Raw genomic sequence first — 19,195 nt, forward strand, 5'->3', positions numbered from 1 at the left:
TGCATGTTCGGAGAATTCCCATTTAATTACAAATAACTTTCAGTATTTTACTCCATATTTAAGTGAATTGAGTATGAATGTAGTTTTTCAGATAGCTGCCAATGGGATGATAGAAAATGGGAATGGAAGTTACATTTTCTGTGTCATATCCCTTGCATCTACCAGTTGTAATGATATCCGAGATATGTCCTTACCTGATTTAACTTGCTGTGTCCTTAGTTACCAGGTGATGGATTTTCTTGCAACACCTCCTCCCCTCTCCCCTTGCCCCCAACAACCCTTCCCCAGCCACTCCCCCCTTTATTCACTTAGCAATCTTTTAAAACACCATACTTCCTTAGCTGTGTTTGTTATTCCCTGCTATAGTGGCAATGGAAGAAATAACTTCACAAAATGTTGTTTTAAAATTGAATTTAAATCAGTGCGGTAAGACAATTTCCTGAGGCTTTGAGATGCTGTACTCTGAAGAACTTTATTTTATAAAATTTTTAATAGGGTGGAAGTAGAATTTAAATAAGCAATCAGTATGAAAATCAATATAATTCTGTAAATTGTTGTCCTTTCTTTAATATTGGCCTTATTACCTTGATACCATTAATAGAATACAAATACATAATATGCTACAGAGATGTGGAGCAAATTCTATTGCAGAAAATTCTAGAAATGTCCACTATAGAAAAAATTGTTTTGAATAAATACTGAATATGATTATTACAAAGAGTTGGCAGTGCTTGAACAAATTCCTCATTTTAATGCACTCACCTTTATTCTATTATCCTATATTATTTCTTGAATTGAGGTTACAGTAACAAGATCTGATATCACAAGTTTGTTTTTCCAAACATATTCCATTAATACTGCTACTATTCGTTTTAGTAATGTACCTACAGATGACTGGTAGTTGGTACTGTCATAGTCATGGTTTATCACTTTTGTTTCTTGTTCGGCAATAACAAGATTTCCTTCATTGAACATCTTGAATTTTCCAAGTGTGTGGTGTTTCCCAAGGAATTTTGGGGTATTTTGATTACAGGTATTTCTAGTCCACTGATTCTTCTAAAATTAGGATTTGAAAAATTGTCTTTATAGAGCTCACCATAAACTTTATTTGACAAGCTTATCTTTTAGATATATATGCTGTGATCTATAAGTTGAGTGTGAGAAATGCTTTCTTTTGTCAATTGAATGTATAACTGCTTATTTTAAATATAGTCAAAGAAGAGAGATAATGATTGCCTCATAACCTAACGAACATAATTTAAGATCAGCTGCCAGTCTGATAATTAAAGTTCTGCCTGTCTTTCATCTTTATAGCATTCTACTTCCCCAAAAATGTCCCAGGACCTTTCTATATAGATTTTGACATATTAAAAGACAAAATGCAGAATTGTTTTAAGGATTCATGGACATTCCCAGTTTCCTCTTCACTTATAGTGTTTTTCAAAACAAAAGTGATGCAGCTTGTCAATCGCATAGCCACCTACTGGTCATCTTGAGCTACAAAGCTGGTAGTAGTTGTAATATTGATGAAATATGGTCAGGAAAAATTCTTTTGGTTTTAGATCTTGTCACTGAGGCTTTGCTTTGAGAAACAATGTTGGCTAATGACTATTGGGTAAGTGTTGAAATAATGAATTTTGGTTGTTTTTTAATCTAAATTTGTAGAGTAGACTTTTAAGTTCGAATAGTTTAGAACATTACTGATGCCATATCCTTTCTTGGAACTTGCATTGGCTCTTTAGAACATACTTTTCCAGCAAATTACGGTACACCGGATTTCAAAAAGATGTTCTGTACACTTCCTTTTGTTATTTGGATTTTTCATATGAATACAGTATTGTGATTTGAACCTTCATGCTATTCTATTTATAGAAAAATTGTCTCTTATAACGTGTATTTAATTGAATGAATAATTTTTTTACCAGGTATGAAGTCATGAAGTACCTTTGGGAATCACCCAGGCACAAGAAGAGCTTTAAACTTTTAGCTGATCAAGCTCTGGCAAACATGGAATCGGCTAAAGCGCCTCTTTTTCTTCGTTTCATTAATCTTCTGATTAATGATGCTATCTTCCTTTTGGATGAAGGATTATCGTATATGTCCCAGTTGCGAGAAAGTCAGATTGAAAGGTAAACTTATGTATTAGATATCTTAATATCATTAAGAAGTTTTGTGATGCTGAATTAATTTTGGAGTGTATTGTATTGGTATAGGTTAGAAGTAGCATTTTGGTAACAATGGCTTGAAAATATTTTCTTCCAGAGATAATGGAACTTGGGCATCTTTGCCAGCGCAGCAGCGGGCAGAGAGAGAACAGAATTTCCAACAAACATCTTCCTTGGCACGTTTCCATAACATGCTTGGATCAAGTACAATTCAGACCCTATGTATGCTGACAAAAGAGGTATGCCATGCAAGTTTTTTTCTTTTGTCAGTGCCTTTGGGGCACCTATTTATTGAAATTTGTGGGATCTAGGTTCTAGAGTGGCTGCTTTTGATTTGGACCATTAACTTCTTCAAGTTCAGTTAATTGATAATTTTCTTATCTTATAAAAAATTCTAGTTTTAGTTATATGGTGTTGGAGTTGCAGTATACAATATAGATTGGTAATGGCTAATTTGATAGAATTTAGAAACAATCTTGAGGTCTGAGTTTAAATATCTTGAGAAAAACAATGTTGAGTCCTCTGCTATATTTTTTCAAACTTTATTTGAGATTGTTTGTTACCATTAATGTAAACCAGTTGAGTGTAGAATTTTAATATTTTACATTTTAATTCTATAAATGACCAATCTCTTTTCTTCAAAGAGTGTGAGAGTCAGAAATATGAACATTAGGGGAGACTCATAGAAATAAACATAATTTGAATAAACATAATTTGTTATTTCGATCCCCAACTGATGTTCATATACATGTCTGATCTCCTCACTGACTTGTGAAGTCAAGAGGATAGGGAATTGTTTTGACTTAGATACTCAAATAACAAAGAGCCCTTGGCACATCACGGCTTCACTTCTTGTCATTAACTTCTAGTGTCTCATTGCTTTACTAGAGGTATGTCTGTGTTGGCAGGAAATCAGATGGAATTTTTTTTAATTTCTTATGTACCAAGCTTTTAGATAAGTAGTATTATGAACATCAGGAGAGTAAAAAAATAAAAAAAAAAAATATATAAAGATTTAATTTACTACTTTTTTTTTACAACCTTTATGATAAACAAAAGATGTGGGGAATTCATGATTAAAAAGTTAAACTGTACAATATTTCAATTGGTCAAAAAAAAAAAAACCCTGTGAGAAGTAGGCCTAAGTGGATGAATGGGATTGTTTTAAGATTAAGTTAAATTTTTAGAAATTAGGGAAAGGAATTGAATACCGTAGATGCATATGAGAGGGAAAAAGTATAACAACAAAGGTGAATAGTAAAATGATTGAGTACTGTATATTATGAACTAAAAATACTGCCCTCTCTCGTACCTAACATTAATTGAAATTACAGGACTGTATGTGGTTACAGTACTTATAGTTAGTCTACTGGGAAATTGAATCCATAAACAAGAAAGGGGGTTGTTGAAAATATAGCCAACAGCTCATAAAAACCTCCAAAAATATTACACCCAGCCAATGGGTAAATTAGGCTTTTAAACTTCAAATTCTTTTAAATGCGTTTTACAACAGTGGATTACATGCTGTGAAATACTGTACTGAAGGTTTTAAAGCTTTCCTTTTATATCTATTGATAATGGTCAACTTAAAAATAATTACATTTTTTTCAGATTTCTCAATTTTTCACTCATGGCACACTAGTGGACAGAATTGCTGCAATGCTGAACTACTTTTTATCCACACTAGTTGGCCATAAGCAACGTAACCTGAAGGTAAATGTTTTCTGTATTAGCAATTTTGTACTTTTAAGATAGAAAATCTATTTCTTTGATTTATAATTAAACAATCTCACATCAAATCTTGTTTTAACCAAGTGTTTTAATGGCTGGATCTGTTGAAGAGTTGTCATAACAATATCTATGAAATTAGTTTGAACATTTAAGCTTTCATCTTAATGAAAGTTATCTCTTTTCACAAAGTTTACCATTAAATCATAAGCTGTTTATTTAAAAGTTCAAATTTTATATATATAAAAAAAAAAGAAAACTAATATACTATACAGGAAAGACGCCACATGGTCATCATGAGAATTTTTTTAGATTTTTATTTTCCTCTATTGTATGGTCATGAAGCTTGCACTTAATGTTGTGGTAGGCTATTAGGAATGTCCCTGCCTGGTGATCTGGTTCACTGGGGTTCGAAACCTACTCAAGCTCGATAGTTTCTTGTAGTGTCTGCTTCCTCACCATCCTTGTGAGCAAAGGGTGGGGGATTTCGGAAAGCCTAAAGGTCTACTTGCTGAGTCATTAGCAGCCAGTGCCTGGCCTCTTTGGTCCTAGTTTGGGTGGAGAGGTCTTGGCTGCTGATGTATTATTTTATAGTCAGTCTCTATGGTTTTGTCATTGTTCACGAGTAACCTTTAAACTTCTAAATCATTAGATTACGATTTGAAGGTAAGCAAGGGAATAATAAAATTTTTTAGTACAAAATTCATTACTATATTTCAGTACTTATACAAGACACTTTGCTTACATCTCTAAGCAAGCACTTCTCAACCTAGAACTTAAGAATAAGAAACAATCATTAATCTTTCCCATTTTCTGCTGTATTAGAGCTATGTACAGTGAACGAGATCAAGTGCCTGCATGAAACGAGGCTGTCATATAGATAACACAGAAACCAAAATCTTGAGTAAAGATAGCTAAATTACGATCCTAAACTACTTTGTTTTGGGGGAGGAGGTTGGGAGAATCTCGGGTAAATATTGAAATAATGAATTTTGTATTGAGATTATGGTTATTTTAATATGGCTTACCCTTTGCTGTCATTACTGACTATTCCTTTCCCTGGATGGAGGGATAGTAGTACAGTAAAGAAATAAAATTAAAATAAATCAAATATACATCATAAAAAGATAAGTATTCTCACCTGATATCTTTCTTTTGAAATCTACTGATCTTCAAGTATATAAAATCAAATGAATGTGATATACATTATTCAGACCTCTCCACATAGAATTGAAGAGAGAAGACCAATTGTATAAAAACTGCCTAAGGATTTAAAATTCCTTCAATAGTGTTAAAAAAATTGTAAAGGTTAACAAGAATAGATTAGACGGAGATCAAACGCAATGTAGAAAATCCTCAGATAATAATTCCCAAAGGAAAGCAAAATGACATTTCTTGGGATGAATTCTAGAGGCGTGTAACTCCACAAAATAAATATTGAACCTTTCCCCTTAAGGCAGGAACTATTTTCAAATACATTTTCAGTCCTTGAACAGGACACAGAAATTATCCTCACATACAGTACTACTCTTTGAAAATAAGGAATAACAAGATGACATGACAGTCCCTTAATCTTATAAGCCCTCTTAGTCCTAACCTCCAGTAATAGAAGTACTGTGTCATTCAAAGAAATTCCCTCGCGATATGATGTGCTGTAACTCGCCTACTCTATTGGCCTAGGCAGGAGAGTCCTGACTGTCAGTTCTTTAAAACAAACTTTGCTAATATTTCATATTTGAATCATCAAAGAACCTCAATAACTGATACGGTGAATAGATTTAGATTTAGGATAGTTTCCAAAATAAAACTGAGTGACTTACTTAATTTCCAAACAGGTGGATAGATTCAATCCTATATATCTAGGCAAATAATTTAACATAGTTATAAAACCACTTATTTTATTAAATAAAAGCTTCTTATCATAACTCTTGAAAATAAGAATTTTCAATATTAAACTTACCCGATAATCATGTAGCTGTCAACTCCGTTGCCCGACAGAATTCTATGGAGGGATACGCCAGCTATCACAATACTAGAAGGGGGTGTACTTACCAGCGCCACCTGTGGCCAGGTACTCAATCATTTGTTGTTGACACCTCCTCAATTATTCCTCTGTCGTGCTTCCGGCTAGACGTCCTGGGATACGCTTATGGTCTTCGAGTTTATTCATGGATATTTGGTGAAGTATTCTCTTAGATTAACGGCTGTCGCATACTGGAATCCTTTTTATATTAGCTAGATAGCTTTTATATAAATACTGATTAACGGTTAATGAATTTTTGCTTGTTTTTGGATCACCCTTTGACTACTCTTTGAAACAAGATGTCTGACGTTTCGCAAGCTCCCTCCCATAGACGATGTAGGTCTTGCAATAGGCGTATTCCGAAGGCCTCGGTAGATCCTCACACCGCTTGTTCTGACTGTAGGGACAGGCCCTGTCTATTAGAAAATCGATGTGAGGAGTGCGCCGGACTTTCGGAATTGGATTTTGTCCGTCTTTTAAAATATTCATCTAAGTTAGAGAGAGGTAGAGTTAGGAGAAGTTCTTCTCACTCTTCTATGTTTTCCTCACCTCATGATCCCCTACCTTTCCCTACCCCTGTAGTGGCTACCCCCGAACCTACTGTGTGCCCTCCGCCTGATATGTCAACTGTTTTGCGTGCTATTCAGGCTTTAGGAGATAAAGTAGAATCAGTGGTAAGTGACCATAAGTCTCTGATGGCCGAGGTTAAAGAACTGAAGGTCAAGAGTGCAGTGGGTGGAAATAGTGCCAGTGCTGTGACGAGTGCTAGTGTCTGTGCAGTGCCAAGTGCTAGTGGTGCCAGTGTGGTGCGTGAGGATTTTTCTGTGCGAGCCAGTCGTCCTCCCAGTCCGGGACCTCTTGCAAGCTCCCATGCCCAGGGGAGAAGCAATGTCGAAGGGCTTAAGGGTTCGACAGGCCTTGTTAGGCGCACAGAATTATCCTCGGTGGTTGCAGGCGTGTCTTCCTTAGACCGTCACTCCCACCTGCAGACGATTGAGCCCGTCTTCTCGTCCGCTGATCTTCATGCAGGGAAGAAACGTTGGTCTCAGGTCTCGAGACCGCTTAAACGTAGAGTTCAGTCAGCGAGTGCTCAGCCAGGTTGTAGTCATTGGCTCAGCTCCGACTCGCCTCAGTCATCGGTCGACTGTACTCCGCCCAAGAGGAGTAAGGTTCTGCCTATTCAGACCCCGACTGTGACTTTACCTCAGTCTGTTATCGTTTCTGCCGACCCCAAGTGGACCCTGCTTCAGTCCATGCAAGCTCAGCTTTCGGACTTGATGCGTGAGTGTCGGGCTGAGAGTGTTGCACCTCCTCCTCCGCCTACACTCCCTCCACCTGTTCTCGCTCCGCCTGTGCTCGCCCAGCCTGCACCTGCTCCGCCTGGTCGCAGCACCATCTGCCAGGCGTACGATGTTGAGCCACTTTCGGAGTTTGCTGTTCCCAGTGTTGTTCAGCCTCAGCCTTCTTTAAGGCAACCCTTGCTTTGGGATCAGGAGAGTTATTCCACTCTTCCTCCTCCTCCTCTTGCTGCTCCACCAGTGGTGCAACTCTCGGTTGGGGTACAACAACCTCTCCCCTCCGTGAGTCTGTCTGCTCAACCATCGCTGCAGCGAGCTCAACCCTCCTCTAGGCAAGCTCCTCTACACCCTGGACTTGCGCCTCAGGAGCCTCAGCTTGCGAGAACTTTACCTTGTTCTGCGCAACCTCAACCTCTTCATGCTCCTCTCATCTCACAGGAACAGGAACGGACTACTCCGCCTCCGTCCTCCGCTCAGCTTGTGCAATCCTTGGGTTCAACTCTTGCTAGGAATCAACCTCCTTCACCCATGCGCCTGCCTTCTGCTTCGTCTGTTGTTCAGCCTATGCAGTCTGAGCCTCAGGTTTTCCCTCAAGATGAGGAAACCTCTGTTATTGTTCCTACCCGTTCTGACTCTGCGGTTCAGCATTCTGGTCCTATCGCTTCGCTACCCTCTGCTGATGAAGTGTCGGATGATGAGGAGGCACACCTTGATCCCTCATCAGACGTGGAGGAGTCTAAGCTTTCTCCATTGTCTATTGATTTTCGAAAGGTCTTGGCTCTACTCAGGGAGATTTACCCAGACCACTTCGTCTCTGCTATTCCCCGCTCTCCTCCATCTGAGTTTTCGCTGGGCGTACAACAAGCTAAGTCCAACTATACTAAGCTTGTCCTAGCTAGATCCTCCAAGAGGGCTTTAAGGATCTTAGGGGAGTGGCTTCAGTCTAAACAACACCTTGGCAAGACTTCCTTCATGTTCCCTCCAACGAAGCTCGCTTCGAAAGGTTGCGTTTGGTATGCAACAGGGGAAGCACCAGGCTTGGGAGTACCTGCCTCTGCCCAGGCTGACTTCTCAAGTCTGGTGGACTCGCCTAGGAGGACTGCGATGAGACGCTCGAAGGTTTGTTGGACCTTCTCAGACCTGGATCATCTTCTGAAAGGGTTGTTCAGAGCTTTCGAAATGTTCAACTTTCTCGACTGGTGCCTGGGAGCCCTCAGCAAGAAAACCTCTCCTGCGGACAAAGATTCTGCCATGCTTATTATGTCCTGCATGGATAAGGCCATCAGAGATGGATCGGGTGAGCTAGCGTCGTTATTTGTATCAGGGGTATTGAAGAAAAGGGAACAACTATGTACCTTCCTCTCCGCCAGCATTACACCGTGCCAACGGTCGCAACTCCTTTTTGCTCCACTCTCAAAGTTCCTCTTTCCCGAGGAGTTAGTTAAGGACTTGTCGGCTGCCCTGATACAGAAGGACACGCACGATCTTGTAGCCTCATCGGCTCGTAAGTCTAAGGTTACCACCTCTGTCCCCAAGACTTATCGCTCCCCAGTGGCTGATACCCCGGCTACGAGGTTCATACCGCCCTTTCGTGGTAGAGCCCCCAGCCGAGGAAGCTCCCGTCCAGACTCTCACAGGGGCAAGTCTAGGAAAGGACCCAGGACATCTAAGGGAAAGAACTGACTCTCAGATTCTCCAGACAACAGTAGGAGCCAGACTCAAGATCTTCTGGCGAGCCTGGGAGAAGAGAGGTGCAGACGCACAGTCTGTCAGTTGGCTGAGGTACGGTTACAGGATTCCATTCTGCCTCAAACCGCCTCTGACCACATCGCCCATCAACCTCTCTCCCAACTACAAAGAAGAGGACAAGAGGCTAGCATTGCAACAGGAGGTGTCGCTACTTGTGCAGAAGAAGGCAGTGGTTATAGTCCGGGACCATCAATCCCCGGGCTTCTACAACCGTCTCTTTCTTGTGGCCAAGAAGACAGGAGGTTGGAGACCGGTGCTGGACGTCAGCTCTCTCAACGAGTTTGTCACCAAGCAGACGTTCACAATGGAGACGACCAAGTCGGTCTTAGCAGCGGTCAGACAGGAGGACTGGATGGTCTCGTTGGACTTGAAAGATGCATACTTTCACGTTCCCATTCATCCAGACTCCCAACCTTTCCTGAGATTCGTTTTCGGAAAGGTTGTCTATCAGTTCCAAGCCCTGTGTTTTGGCCTAAGCACAGCTCCTATGGTCTTTACTCATCTGATGAGGAATGTAGCGAAATTCCTGCACTTATCGAACATCAGAGCCTCCCTCTACCTAGACGACTGGCTGTTGAGAGCCTCCACGAGTCGTCGTTGTCTGGAGAACCTCTCTTGGACTTTAGATCTAATCAGAGACCTAGGTCTATTAGTCAATATAGAGAAATCTCAACTCATTCCCTCCCAATCCATTGTGTACCTGGGAATGGAGATTCAGAGTCGGGATTTTCGGGCTTTTCCATCGGCCCCCAGGATAAACCAAGCCCTAGAGTGCATCATGAGCATGCTGAAGAGGAGCAATTGCTCAGTGAGACAGTGGATGAGTCTCACAGGGACCCTCTCATCACTGGCCCTGTTTGTCGAGCTAGGGAGACTCCACCTCCGCCCTCTTCAATTCCATCTTGCGGCTCATTGGGACAAGGGCTCGACTCTAGAAGCAGTCTCTATCCCTATCAACCAAGAGATGAAGACCACTCTCCGGTGGTGGAAGCACAATCTCCTTCTCAAGGAGGGTCTATCATTGGCCATCCAGACCCCCCATCTTCATCTCTTCTCGGATGCATCGGACTCGGGCTGGGGTGCGACCTTGGACGGACGGGAATGCTCAGGAGTATGGAACAAGGAACAAGGATTACTCCACATCAACTGCAAGGAACTGTTAGCAGTTCATCTTGCCCTGTTGAACTTCAAGTCCCTCCTGCTAGGCAAAGTGGTGGAGGTGAATTCAGACAACACCACAGCCTTGGCTTACATCTCCAAGCAAGGAGGGACCCATTCGAGGAGCCTTTACGAGATCGCAAGGGACCTCCTCATTTGGTCAAGAGGTCTAAACCTCACTCTGGTCACGAGGTTCATCCAGGGCGATATGAATGTTTCAGCGGATCGCCTCAGCAGAAGGAATCAGGTCATTCCCACGGAATGGACCCTCCACAAGAGTGTGTGCAACAGACTTTGGACCTTGTGGGGTCAACCTACCATAGATCTGTTTGCCACCTCCATCACCAAGAGACTTCCGCTTTATTGTTCCCCTGTTCCAGACCCTGCAGTGGTTCATGTGGATGCTTTTCTTCTGAACTGGTCCCATCTCGACCTGTACGCATTCCCTCCGTTCAAGATTATAAACAAAGTTCTGCAGAAATTCGTCTCGCACGAAGGGACACGGCTGACGCTGGTTGCTCCCCTTTGGCCTGCAAGAGAATGGTACACAGAGGTACTTCAATGGCTAGTCGACTTCCCCAGGACTCTACCTCTAAGAGTGGACCTTCTACGTCAACCTCACGTAGACAGGTTGCACCCAAACCTCCACGCTCTTCGACTGACTGCCTTCAGACTGTCGAAAGATTCGCAAGAGCTAGAGGCTTTTCGAAGGAGGCAGCCAGTGCGATTGCCAGAGCTAGAAGAATTTCCACTCGTAGAGTCTACCAGTCTAAGTGGGAGGTCTTCCGAAGCTGGTGTAGAGCCAATTCAATATCCTCTACCAATACCTCTGTGATCCAAATAGCTGACTTCCTTCTTCATCTTAGGAATGAGAGATCCCTTTCAACACCTACGATTAAAGGGTATAGGAGCATGTTGGCCTCAGTTCTCCGCCACAGGGGTTTGGACCTGTCTTCCAACAAGGACCTTCAAGACATTCTCAAGTCTTTTGAGACGTCTAAAGAACGTCGTCTTTCCACTCCAGGCTGGAATCTAGACGTAGTCTTAAGGTTCCTTATGACATCTAGGTTCGAACCTCTCCAGTCAGCTTCCTTCAAGGATCTTACCCTCAAGACTGCTTTTCTCGTTTGCCTTGCAACAGCTAAGAGAGTCAGTGAGGTTCATGCCTTCAGCAAGAACATTGGTTTCACAACCGAATCAGCTACATGTTCTTTTCAGCTTGGATTCCTAGCAAAGAACGAGCTTCCTTCACGTCCTTGGCCTAGATCGTTCGAAATACCTAGCCTCTCCAACATGGTAGGTAACGAACTAGAGAGAGTTCTTTGCCCTGTCAGAGCTCTCAAATATTATCTGAAGAGGTCTAAACCTATTCGAGGACAGTCAGAAGCCTTATGGTGTGCCATCAAGAAACCCTCGAGACCCATGTCCAAGAATGGGCTTTCGTACTATATAAGGCTTCTGATCAGAGAAGCACATTCTCACTTAAAGGAGGAAGACCTTGCATTGCTGAAGGTAAGGACCCACGAAGTAAGAGCTGTAGCTACTTCGTTGGCCTTTAATAAAAACCGTTCTCTGCAGAGCATTATGGATGCAACCTATTGGAGGAGCAAGTCAGTGTTTGCATCATTTTATCTGAAAGATGTCCAGTCTCTTTACGAGAACTGCTACACCCTGGGACCATTCGTAGCAGCGAGTGCAGTAGTAGGTGAGGGCTCAGCCACTACATTCCCTTAATCCCATAACCTTTTTAACCTTTCTCTTGAATACTTTTATTGTTGTTTTTATGGTTGTTACGGTAGGCTAAGAAGCCTTCCGCATCCTTGGATTTGGCGGGTGGTCTGTTCATTCTTGAGAAGCGCCTGGGTTAAAGGTTTGGTAGAGGTCCTTTAGTAGGGTTGCAACCCCTTGTACTTTGGCACCTTTGGGTTGATTCAGCCTCCAAGAGGAACGCTGCGCTCAGTAAGGAAGACGAACTTTAAATAAAAGGCAGAGTAACGGTTCTATTCGACTTCCTTACCAGGTACTTATTATTTCATTGTTATTTGAGATAACTGTTATATGAAATATGGGATACTTAGCTATCCTTTAATCATGTACACTGGTTTTCACCCACCTCCCTGGGTGTGAATCAGCTACATGATTATCGGGTAAGTTTAATATTGAAAAATGTTATTTTTATTAATAAAATAAATTTTTGAATATACTTACCCGATAATCATGATTTAATCGACCCTCCCTTTCCTCCCCAGAGAGAACCAGTGGACCGAGGAATAATTGAGGAGGTGTCAACAACAAATGATTGAGTACCTGGCCACAGGTGGCGCTGGTAAGTACACCCCCTTCTAGTATTGTGATAGCTGGCGTATCCCTCCATAGAATTCTGTCGGGCAACGGAGTTGACAGCTACATGATTATCGGGTAAGTATATTCAAAAATTTATTTTATTAATAAAAATAACATATTTAATATCTAAAGAAGTGTTCATTACAGACATCTTAAAATTATAACAATTAAAATAAGTATCCTATTGGTGTTAGTATAAGGCATTGATAGATTGTCCTTTTGCTGCTATGATCTACTATCTAGAGGACCAAGAAGAGCCTTTCATTCTGAGGAGACAGTGAATAGTCAGCTGAAGTACTTCAGAGTTTGGATGTAAAGAGAAGGCCATGCAATTGTTTGAGAAGATTGATGCTGCAAGGCCACAGATCTGTAAGCCACTCCTTCCGAGTCAATAGAGTTATGGTGTTGGTACACAACATGAATGTGTTTATTACTTGTTGTAATGCAGCTAATGGAGGGAAGGCATAGAAATTGAGGTTTTACCTCTCTTGTAACATGGTGTGTTTGCAGTTCATGTCTGAAGAACATAGACTGAAAAACAAAAATGTTCTTATTTTATAATTCCAATAGGTGGTGAATATGTTTTTGTTTAGTTACCCACAAACTTTTCACTGGGCTCAACACAGTAGATAGCTGTGTAATATATGAGGCTTCAAGGAAGAGTTTAGCATCTGAGAAGATTGAGGAAAATATTTGTTTGTAATGTTCTCCAAGAGCCTACTGTATTAAACCTACTTTTGAAAATCTAAAACTAGGGCTGAAAAATAGTGGGATAAGTTTTTGACGTATTGCCCGGGAATAAATGAAGATCTTATTCAGTAACAGAAGATAGGGAGAATCTAAATTTATATCTTTTCCCTTCATCTTTACCTTTTCTCTTCATCTCTACTGAAGGAGGCATCTGTGAAATCTGACAGGTGGGATGTGAAGAACACATTGAAGAATGCACTGCATCCTAAATTAATGCTTGTAAAGAAGAGGGAACAAATCTGAGGCTTTAAATTTAGCGCCAGAGATTCCAGCACATTTGAAAATAGGCACAGTCGTCAAAATTTGTGTGCCAGCGTTAGATTAGACTAAACCTGTGTATTCAGCATGTGCAAGTGCAAAAGGTTTTAAAAGACTTTATGTTGCATTTGGGTAATAAGGTTACTTGTAGTTAATTCTAATCTCATAGCATTGAATTAAAATTTCACTTATGACTTGACTTCTGATTTAAATGTATCAACATCAGTAACTTTACCATCACAGTCAATAACTAATTTCTACTTGGGACAATCTAATTCTGGTCCGTATAACTACCACTCAGTTCTCTCTGTTACATTTAGCATCTCTGTTCTTCCTTCTCATACTATCAAGTTTTAAGAAACTTTACCATTCTTAACTTCAGAAAGTGGATCACATTCATCACACCTACTCTGCATGTTACATTGATTTCATTTTTATACCTGACACAAAGAGTTTAAGTCTAAGGTCATTTGATACAAATCTATTATAGGCCTACTTGCACCTGACGTAATTACATATCCTGGTAACATTTGGAGAGATATTTGATAAATGTAAATCTAAATAATTCCCAAAATTATTAGATTTAACAAATGAGGAACCAAAGAACAGCATAAAATGGTGCAGTGAACACCGCACATCTGGACCATGACCCAGTGCCACAACGGCACTTGGTGTTTGTCACTGATACTGTACTGTGGCAAATCTGACAGTTTGATGATTATAATTTTTTATTTCTTATTATAAGATCAAGAAGTTCTTGCTACGAAATTCAAATAACGCGAGTCTTAGGTAAGATACATTAAGATAATAGATTTTATAATAATTTTTTTTTTTTTGAAACCAACATTATATATTTTTCCTTTTGAATATTCCTGAAGGTTCGTGATATGGAGAAATATGAGTTCAGACCTGCAGAAATAGTATCTGACATTTGTACCATCTATACTCATCTTTATAGTGATGAAGTATTTTGCAGTGCCGTATCTGCAGATGGAAGGTCATATACGCCACAGCTCTTTTCCCAAGCTCATGATGTATTAGGTAAGTCTAATTAGGCTTCATTAGTAATAATGTAGGAATACAAATCATGGTAGAAAACCTATTTTATGTAAATGGTTTACCTGTTTGTGAGAGACTGTATAGAGCTAGTTCCCCCTTATTTTATGCATGACACTGATCAACTACAGTATTGTATTATTTTATGCATGACAGATTAACTATTGTATTATTTCCCCATTATTCTATGCAAGACACAGATTAACTATTGTATTATTTTGCAATAACAATATCAAACATGACATAATTATTTTTATGAAACTCCTCTGATGTTCATATTGCTTCTACTTAAAGTTGTGTTGATGTAAAGGGTTTCCAAACTTATAGATCAGACAGAAAAAATAGGAATCAAGGGGGAACCGCAATATATGGAAGAGACATAAATCAAGGAAAAGTCTGTGAAAAATACAGCAACACAGAATGTGAATTGATTGCGGTAGAATTTGAATTTGAAAAACTAGTGAATATTGTAGTTTACAGACCCCCAAATACTAAGGAGTTTGACATAATAATAGAAAAAATAGATGATATATGTAGAAACCATAAAGACTGGAATATACTCCTATCCGGAGATTTTAACTTTCCTTTCGTGGATTGGAAAGAACGGATAGAAGAAAGTGGTTGTATGTATACATATAAAAAAGAGAGTAATAGTAGCGCAGAAGATAAGAGGCAATTTGAAAAGCTTCAAGATATGCTATTAGAACATAATATGCAACAATTAAAACACATTCCAACAAGAAAGGAAAATGTCCTAGATCTAGTATTTGTGAATGAGGTGAATTATGTTAAAGAAATAATAGTGTATAACACGGGAATTTCAGACCACAATGTCATAGAATTGATAGTTCATTCCAAAGCAAGTGATCACAGAATTAATAAAAGCACAAAACTTTGGGAAGGATATGGAAAATATAACTTTTACAGTAAGAATATAAAATGGTCAGAAATAAATGAAGAACTGAATAAAGAATGGAAAAATGTATTTATAAGTGATAATATACAGGTAAATACGGATATACTGTACAAAATACTGGAGAAAATTGTTGAAAAATATGTACCGAAAAAAAACAATAAACAAAAGACGTGCATACCAAGAGACAGAAGGATCTTATTTCAGAAAATTAAAAAGTGGAAGAAAAATCTTGCAAAAGAAAAAAATGTGTGGAAAATGAGGGAAATAAAATGTAAGATAGAAAATGCAGAACAAAAGATTATGCAGTCGAAAGAAAATGAAAAAAGGGACTTAGAAGAAAGGACACTTCAAAATATAAAAAGAAACCCCAAAGTACTTTACTCCAATGCAAAAAAGATGAATAAAAGGAGAATAGAAATAGGCCCTCTAAGAATTGAAGGACGGCTAACGAATGAAAAAAAGGAAATATGCAACATATTAGCAGAAAAATATAAGAGTGAGTTCACGCCAAGAATTGCGAATGAGAATAATGAAACAGAAATGAGAGAAGAAAATGTTGAATATCTAACGGATATAGATATTAATGAAGCAGATATTGTCACGGCTATAAACGAAATTAAAAATGGATCGGCAGCCGGACCAGATGGAGTTCCAGCGATTTTGTTAAAAAAAACTGCAAACACTATCGCGAAGCCACTTGCAATACTGCTAAGACAGAGTATAGATATGAGCGAGATATATGTTAAACATAAATTAGCTTATATAACCCCTATCTTCAAAAGTGGATCAAGACTAGAGGCAAGCAATTATAGACCTGTTAGTCTAACATCACATATTATGAAAGTGTATGAGAGGGTAATAAAAAAGAAAATAATGAACCATTTGGTCAAAAATAATTTGTTTAATATGGGCCAACACGGTTTCGTACCTGGAAAAAGTACACAGACCCAACTGATAGCTCACTATGAAAACATATACAATAATATAATAAATGAAAAAGACACAGATGTGATCTATCTAGATTTTGCAAAAGCCTTTGACAAGGTAGACCATAACATATTGGAGAAAAAAATGAGAAAGCATAATATTGTGGGAAAGATTGGAAAATGGGTAAAAGAATTCCTGCAAAACAGAAAACAGATAGTGGTTGCAAATGACGAGAAATCAGATGAAGCCCAGGTAATATCTGGTGTGCCCCAAGGTACGGTATTAGCTGCACTGCTATTTGTTATTATGATCTCAGACATAGACTGTGATGTTGAAAACTCCGTAGTGAGAAGTTTCGCCGATGACACAAGAATAAGTAGAGAAATTACTTGTGATGAAGATAGGAACTCACTACAAAGAGATCTAAACAAAATATATGAATGGGCGGAGATAAATAGGATGGTATTTAACTCCGATAAATTCGAATCAATAAATTATGGAAACAGAGAAGGAATGGTGTATGCATACAAGGGACCTAATAATGAGACAATCACAAACAAGGAAGCAATTAAAGACCTTGGTGTAATTTTAAATAGGAATATGTTATGCAACGACCAAATAGCAACACTGTTGGCTAAATGTAAAGCAAAAATGGGAATGTTATTCAGACACTTTAAAACAAGAAAAGCTGAACACATGATTATGCTTTACAAAACTTATGTGCGTAGTACACTCGAGTACAGCAATGTGATATGGTACCCACACTACCAAAAGGATATTGCGCAAATAGAGAGTGTACAAAGGTCCTATACTGCTAGAATAGAAGAAGTTAAGGACCTTGATTACTGGGAAAGACTGCAATTTTTAAAACTATACAGTCTAGAAAGGAGAAGAGAACGCTACATGATAATACAAGCATGGAAGCAAATAGAAGGAATTGCTGAAAACATCATGGAGCTTAAAGTATCAGAAAGAGCAAGCCGAGGTAGATTAATAGTACCAAAAAGCATTCCAGGTAAACTGAGAAAGGCGCACAGGACATTAATCCACTACGCACCAGCATCGATAATGCAGCGACTATTTAATGTGCTGCCAGCTCATCTAAGAAACATATCAGGAGTGAGCGTAGATGCGTTTAAAAATCAGCTCGATAAATACCTAAGATGCATCCCAGACCATCCAAGACTGGAAGATGCAAAATACACCGGAAGATGTATTAGTAACTCTCTGGTGGATATACGAGGTGCCTCACACTGAGGGACCTGGGGGAACCCAAACAAAAAATAAGGCAATAAGGCAATAAGGAAACCCCTGCAAAATATCTTCCCCCTTTGGAATCACCATGGCATCGGATGGTTGATGGTAACTAAATAGTTAATGACGACCATTTACCTCCTGCTTTTGAGTTCATCTCAGTGCTGGTGTCTAATAGGACATACTAATTTTGGCCTGGATTATAAATTGGTAGTTCATTTTGAAAAAATCAATCACACTGTTATTCAAATTTTTCTGGTCAGCAGCCACAGTGTACACTTACATTCCCTCTTCTCTGAAGTTATATCATCTATTAGTTGACTGTTTTAATTAGTAATCAAAAGTTAAAGATAATAACACCTTTACCTTGTTGCTTTGTTTGCATTTAATTCAGGGTAATCCAGAGAAGACTGGGAACACTACGCTAACCTCTCAAGATTTGCATTGCAGTGGTATATTGTTCTTCTTTCATTATCTTAGTTATTTTCGACATAGTAGGCATGATTGTGTCCGACCTTCCTTATACCTTATAATGGCATGAATATTTCAATATTACTTCAGGAAGCTAAAAGGTTCATATTTTGATTGTCAGTGAGCCCAGCTTGATCGGAATTTTCCCTCGTGTATTTATCTTGGCTGCTAGATGCGCTAACCAAGTCTTCTAAACAAGTTCCTTGCCTAGATAGGCATAAAGTATACAGAAACCTATTTTGGTAAGCCATCCAAATAAGTTGATTAATGTAAATTTTTACTTCTTTTCATTTATGTACATGGTTATTAAGAAAACTTATTTTAGCATTTTCTGTAATTTTTTAGACAAATTACTAGATTTTTTAGTGCAAGTTAAGTTTTCCATTTAATTTAACAAGTATGAAAAATTATTTGAATTGATGTCCCGTTTAGTGTGGAGATTGTTTCCCTTTTGAAACATTCTATAGACCTGTCAATGTTAAAACCTTGTTAAAAAATAATAACAAATAATGCAGCCATTTCAAATCCACTGCAGGACAAAGGCCTCAGACATGTCCTGATTTATGATTGTGGTTTGGCTATTTCATCACCACACTGGCCACTGTGGATTGGTGATGGTGGGAGACTTTAGTCTGATTGCTCACAGCAAGCCAACTTAGTATCAGTGGCCCTGACTAGTACAGCTTTGCTGATCATGGCAATACACAAACCCTTTTACCGCATTAAGATATCCCATTCAAGAAGGGAACCTTATTCATGAATAGTTGAATATCTTTGAAATTAGGGAGAGTAAACAGATAAAAATCTTTGAATACAGGAGAATTGAAGAGGAATTTAACATGAATCATCTTATTAGCCAAGTTTTTAGAAGGAATTATACAATTTTGATTTTAGATATCAATAATTAAACAAGATGATAGATGATTATTAATTACTCTAAGAATGACTAAAGTTGCATCAATCTAGCCTAGGTATTAATGTAGTTACCACGATGAATTCTGTTCAAATCTTTCATTTTATTGTGTATTTTCAAACAGAAGTAACTTAGGTATGCAAGATGGAATTTGTATTTTGATAAATTTCCAGTTATTTTATAATT

At 38.9% G+C, this 19,195-nt stretch overlaps 1 protein-coding gene across 1 annotated transcript in view; it reads left to right on the forward strand.

Annotated features, from left to right (window-relative positions):
* Ube4A (Ubiquitination factor E4A) overlaps positions 1-19,195 on the forward strand; it is a 91,596-nt gene that overhangs the window by 38,220 nt on the left and 34,181 nt on the right. Inside the window, exons 9-12 of the mRNA XM_068351209.1 lie at positions 1,926-2,129; positions 2,263-2,404; positions 3,777-3,878; positions 14,351-14,513. Coding sequence (XP_068207310.1) covers positions 1,926-2,129; positions 2,263-2,404; positions 3,777-3,878; positions 14,351-14,513 — 611 coding nt within the window. The remainder of the gene's footprint in view (positions 1-1,925; positions 2,130-2,262; positions 2,405-3,776; positions 3,879-14,350; positions 14,514-19,195) is intronic.

This window comes from Palaemon carinicauda, chromosome 27, assembly GCF_036898095.1.
Source record: "Palaemon carinicauda isolate YSFRI2023 chromosome 27, ASM3689809v2, whole genome shotgun sequence".
NCBI classification, from domain to species: Eukaryota; Metazoa; Arthropoda; class Malacostraca; order Decapoda; family Palaemonidae; genus Palaemon; species Palaemon carinicauda.